Here is a 6,000-nt window from a genome sequence, read left to right as displayed (position 1 = left end):
GAGGTGTTACAGCAGCCTAAAAACTTCAGACAGTAAACACAAAGACAGTGATGAGCACCCAGATAAGTTCATGCAAAGCGAGCGAGCGAGCACGCACACACACACACACACACACACACACACACACACACACACACACACACACACACACACACACACACACACACACACACACACACACACACAAAATGTCTTTGTGCAAACATTGATAAAAATAAATCCAGGGGATTGATGTTTCTAATCCCCCTCCTGGTCACATATCTCATGAATGCAGGGGATGGATGTTTTTAAAGCACCTCTTGGCCTATATCCCCCATGAAACCAGGGAGATGGATGTTGCTAAACTCTCTTGTGGCCTACATCTCCCATGAATCCAGGGGGATGGATGTTTTAAAACACCTTTTGGCCTACATCCCCCATGAACCCAGGGGGATGGATGTTTTAAAACACCTTTTGGCCTACATCCCCCATGAACCCAGGGGGATGGATGTTTCTAAAGCACCTCCTGTCCTACATCTTCCATGAATCAACACATTTACCATCCTTAAGACAAATGGCACATACTTGCTTTCCAAAAAGTCTCCCCCACAGCTCTGCAGCCGGCCTGAGGTGCTTCAGAGTGCAGAGATGGAAATCACTCCCAGACACAATGACAGTTCCCCGAACCATTTTGACGACGACTGGGTTTGAATACACGATGTTAAAAGAATACTTCATGCCAAAACAACTAATGCAGCTAACAGTGAATTACAATTAGTGCATACCTTTCGGAGACTGTTGTGCTGGCTTGTTTTCCTATTATTAAGTACTATCAGTGCTGGGTACCCTGGCTAAGAGGGTTAAACATCACACCAGCCATCCATTTCTGACTCTCACTCATCATGACATGTTGGAAAATATCCCTTTAACATCCAATGACCAAGGCCACCTTAGCTTGGATGAAGCAGGACCAGGGTGCGGGAAAAGAATGCAGGACAAGTGTGCAGGACCAGAATGCACGACCAGGGTGCAGGACCAGAGTCAACGATTTCCTCACTCACAGTGGGCGGGAGAGACATAGGGGGTTCTGAACCCTTTGACTTGTTTGTTTGTTTGTTTGTTTTGTGTTTGTGTGTGTGTGTGTGTGTGCCAAACAGAAAGCTTGAGAGTGGAGGCCAGATAACCTTCAGCAGAGAGTGGTCATGTACCACAAGTGAATGCTCATGTACATTCAGATCACAGTCAGCAGCAAAGGTGTTTGTATCTAATGTGAGGCAGTATATGAAATCAAATGATCAATTATAAATATAAATCTGTAAAGTGAACAAAGGTGAATTGAGCTTATTCAAGTTGCTTTTTAGAGGAGTGCTTCCTTGTTACATATAGATTATATAGATATTACATATATTATGTATATGTTAAACCTATAACTCAAAGTAACTGCACCGTCAGAGACTTTAACTAGTATTAATATAGTATTATTGATAATGGTACATAGTAATGACATATGTCATGTCATTACATAGATGAAAATGAGGATGATGATGATTAGTACCAGGGGTACTAATGTAGCATTTAGGTAAAGTGTGGATAGTTGTGCAGGTATTTGTGTAGGTACCTGCTCTTCATTCAGTAGACCTCATATAAAACCTGGAAATTCCTCCTCCTTCACCAATGCTACCACTACCAAACTAAATCATTACAGTGCAAGTAAAACCTGTCAAAAGGCTCTCCTTCCATCAAAGCCTCGCTTTCTCACTGGCCTTGCTGATGTGATGTATATGGGATGGATGTCAGTGATGGGGTTAAAAGCCATAAAGCCATAAACTGTTCTGGCGCTGATTTATAGTCATGCTCTGTCCAGCGTGTGCCCTACTCACGCAGCATGTGTGCCGCTGCTCACACACCATGGCCTCACCCGGCATCCACCCCAGCTCCAGCAGCAGGGCATAACTTGCCTAACTCAATCCTCACATTTTCAGGCTGCCATGTTCTCCACGGTGATGATGGATGGTTTACAGATGCTCTGTGGGCTGATTTCCCTCTCCTCGGGCCCAGTTGAGAGACAGCTGACAGGAAACAAGGATGCTTATGACAGGATGTTTATGCATTCATATGCAGAGCACTGATGTGCTAAACAAAAGACACATATATTAAAATGGGCATGCAAAAAACAACAAACCCCAGATGTTGCTACTTATTTTGTATTCTGTACCTGATTGAGGGCACAGTAACACTTGAGCTGAAGCAATACATCAAACTGTCAGTAAAGGTTAATTGGCCTTTCCATGACAAAGAAGAACATGCAAAATTCGTACCAACCAATACATTTTAAAAGACAAAAATGTTCTTACCCAAACAATTTGGGTTCTTACCCAAACACAACTCATAGTGCTAGAACAGACTGCAAGACATAGACTTAGATATGTCCCCTAGGGGAATTTTATTTTCCCCAAATAAAAAGAGATCTTACTAAAGGCTAGACCTGATTTTTAGATTGGGTGATATACATTGTGCTCTTGCACAATTATCAAGCAGTAGTCATGGGCTGGCTTGCAGTCATCTGTTTGATCTCCTAGGGTGAATGGTGAATACAGCCTCTAAAGAATTTCACCTTTCACTAACCATGAAGTAAGCTTTAAAAAAACTCCAGAGACAACAAGATGCTCAGGTATTTGACGGGTACGTGACTGAGCGTTGTCTCTGAGGAGCGGATAGAAACCAAACAAAAATGAAGAACAATAGTTGTGGTCTACATGTCCCACATCCAGCAGATGGCACTCATACCACGAAAACCAAAGAGGACACTTTGTTTCAGTATGGCTGCATAAGGATTACTTTCTTTCATAAAACGGCGCCGAATTATGGTTGTAATATGTGTACCAGACTGAGACTGGGAGTTTATGTCTCATATCTAACTATTTAATCTTAACATTTTAATAGTATAATATCATCAACTTTCGACAATTCTACAAGGTAGGGGGTTGGGGTGGTGGTGCGGGGCGCTCTCAAGCGAATGGAAGTTTCAGCAACACATCCGATTGGCTAAAAGTTATCATTTTTTTACGCGTCCCCCTTATATAAGCAACGGTAACGATTCACGCGAATCATAAAACATAGAAAGCAGCTAATTCATTTGGAGTTAACGGCTACGACTCACAATGTCTTTTACATGCTGGAATATAAATTTTGGAACTCTTGGAAAGTGAATAAATATACATATATATAATCGGTAGTGTTTCCCAATTCGTTGATGTTTTTTCTAGTGAACTGAACTGAAGTCAATAGGTTTTGTTCCTTTAGTCAGTTATTTTCCCCCAGCATTCGCGTTTGCTGATCGGTTAAGGCAATGGCGAATACTTGCTTGCAGCTGACAGGCTTTACGGTGAGCGTCCTCGGATGGATTGGGCTGATTATCGCTACCGCTACTAATGACTGGGTAATCACGTGTAAATATGGAATGAACACCTGTAGAAAGATGGACGAGCTGGAAACCAAGGCCTTGTGGGCGGAATGTGTCATTTCAACAGCGCTTTATCACTGCATCTCACTCAGTCAGATCCTCGACCTACCTGGTGAGTTTGGAAAGAAAATATCTGAACTGTAAAAAGTTATTTTATTGTTCTTAAAGACAGGTTTAAATGATGTTACTAGGCCTACTGGAATTTAACGTATTTACTAAATTTGTCAGCACGATGTATATTTACAGTGGGCTGAAAACAGGATGTCATTCACACGCGTAACGGGTCGTTTACTTCAGAAAAAGACACTTTATATGTTTAGTTGCCCCCCCCCCTCCCCCCCACACAGACAAACAAACAAGTAAATATTTATTATATAAATTAACTTTATTATGTGTATTATTGTCCACAATATCGCACATATAGTCACATATTTCACTCTCTTGTTACTGACCGTGGACAACATCTCTTGCTTGTAGCCTATATTCAGACGTCTCGCGCCTTGATGGTCGCTGCATCGATCCTGGGCTTGCCGGCTGTCATTCTCGTGGTCATGGCAATGCCCTGCATTCATCTTGGGAACGAACCCGAGAGCGCGAAGAACAAGCGATCGGTGCTTGGAGGGATTCTAATACTCCTAATAGGTATGTGATCACACACTAAATACTTTAAAAACTTGCTTTGCAGTTTTTGTTTATTTTTTTATTCTTTCAGGCGGGAAACTCAATTAACTTCGATCTTTTACTATATTGATGTTTCTAGAGAGACAACAGGTTTTCAGTTACTGATAGCGCTTCTCTTTATGTGTATTCTTTATGAATGCATTCAGCTCATATCAAGATTCACTGTAAACATAGATAATATTGATCAGCAGGGTAACTGTAGCCCTGCACTCAGACTGCACTACAATTAGTGCTTTGCCAACTCTAACACGCCTGAACAGAGCTCAGGGCTGATTAAGTCGGGTGCATTACAGGATTGACACCACTGAACAGGGCTGCACTTTAGAACTTGAACTGTCCTGCAGTGTAATAAAAAAAAGAAAAGAAAAGAAATGTACATTGAACGTTTGTGTGTGTGTGTCTTGATTGTGTGGGTGTGTTTGTGATCATGTGTGTGTGTGTGATGGTATGTACATGTGTGCTTTTCTTTCAGCTCTGTGTGGGATCGTGTCCACCGTATGGTTCCCCATTGGTGCCCATCGCCAGCACGGCCTGATGTCATTCGGCTTCTCTCTGTACGCAGGCTGGGTGGGTGCGGCCTGCTGCCTGCTCGGCGGCTGCATGTTAACCTGCTGTTCCGCGGACTCCCCTGCCCCATACGCCGCCGACAACAACCGCTTCTATTACTCCAGACAGGGTCCCACTAACCCCACCCCCTCCTCCAGTAACCACGCCAAAAGTGCACATGTGTGAGCTGCAGGATCACTGCGCAGCTGTCTAGAAGAGCCGAAGTGTCTTAGTCCACCAACGTGCTCGGTCTGTTGCTTTGTCTCTTTTCTCCATGCTTCACTGACTCTCTCCAGGCTTATCCAGTGGCCTCTCATGGCTATGTGGATATGTTGCTTGTCAGGTGAACTGACCTCCTGGTCTTCAGAGCAACACCAGGGTCAACAGCATGCTCTGGACTCTCATCGTATTACATAATACAGGCCACTCCCTCATAGGAGACCTGCTGTTAATGGCTGACCTGTTTTAAAGGATCCTTTATCATTTTTAATGTGTTTATTTTCTGCTGCTGCACACTGCCCTGTGCAAATGTAATTATTTTTTTACACTTTGTGGTTCAGGACTTGTGCAGTTCAAGCTCTTTGCTGTTTTGGGCCCTAAACACTAACAAAAGGTCTTGTCAGTATTGCTTTTAATTGTAAATGTCAATCAAATGAAATCATTTTGGGCCAATGTGGAAAGTCTGTCTCTGTCTGTCTCTGTCTGTCTGTCTGTCTGTCTGTCTGTCTGTTTTTAGAGCACTAGCTACGTCACAGACACTGTTCTACTTGCCACTGTGCACAGCTAACATTTCTAGGTCATCCTTTGTGTTCTGAGCGGCTATAAATGATAGAACTTTGAGATTTCCACCAAAGCATTATTTGACTTGGTTATTTATTGCAAAAAAATTCTTTGTGATATCATGTTTTATTAAATAAACTTTTTTTTTTTTTTCCATATGAAAGTATCTTTTCTTAAACTTTCAAATAAGATCATAGGTCTGCCAGCAGTGCATCTCTGTTAGAAAAGCTAAAACGAAAGTAATAAGCAGTAGACTGAGCCAGGTGTTTTCTGACAGGTATCTCAACCAAGGTCAGGGCTAGACTCCTCTGACCTTCAGAAGCCTGTGCGAGTGATTATATGGGGTAATGGGCCTCTCTGTTGGCTCGCTGTGCAGGCATGGCAGAGATGAGCAGGTCATATATATAATGCATACCGTCACTCAAACCTCATACGTGCCACCAATAATGAGCCACAGGAGATCGCTTCTTTAGACTTGCTCCATGTGGGTATTGATTCCTCTGTTGAGTCTCTTCCAGCAGGACTGATGGGGGGCGCGATATGAATAACAA

The 6,000-nt window shown here is 42.8% G+C and overlaps 1 protein-coding gene across 1 annotated transcript; it reads left to right on the top strand.

Annotated features, from left to right (window-relative positions):
• The first annotated feature begins 3,078 nt into the window (after nt 1-3,078).
• cldn11a (claudin 11a) lies at nt 3,079-5,605 on the top strand. The gene is made up of 3 exons (XM_027008552.3): nt 3,079-3,554; nt 3,920-4,084; nt 4,596-5,605. The coding sequence occupies exons 1-3, from the start codon at nt 3,329-3,331 to the stop codon at nt 4,853-4,855; spliced, it is 651 nt and encodes a 216-aa protein (XP_026864353.1). The 5' UTR covers nt 3,079-3,328; the 3' UTR covers nt 4,856-5,605.
• Nucleotides 5,606-6,000: the final 395 nt, after the last annotated feature.

The sequence above is a fragment of the Electrophorus electricus genome, chromosome 17 (genome assembly GCF_041902795.1).
Source record: "Electrophorus electricus isolate QZ-2024a chromosome 17, ASM4190279v1, whole genome shotgun sequence".
Classification (NCBI taxonomy): domain Eukaryota; kingdom Metazoa; phylum Chordata; class Actinopteri; order Gymnotiformes; family Gymnotidae; genus Electrophorus; species Electrophorus electricus.
Note: the sequence above shows the minus strand (reverse complement) of the source record. Positions and strands in the feature narration are given on the sequence as shown.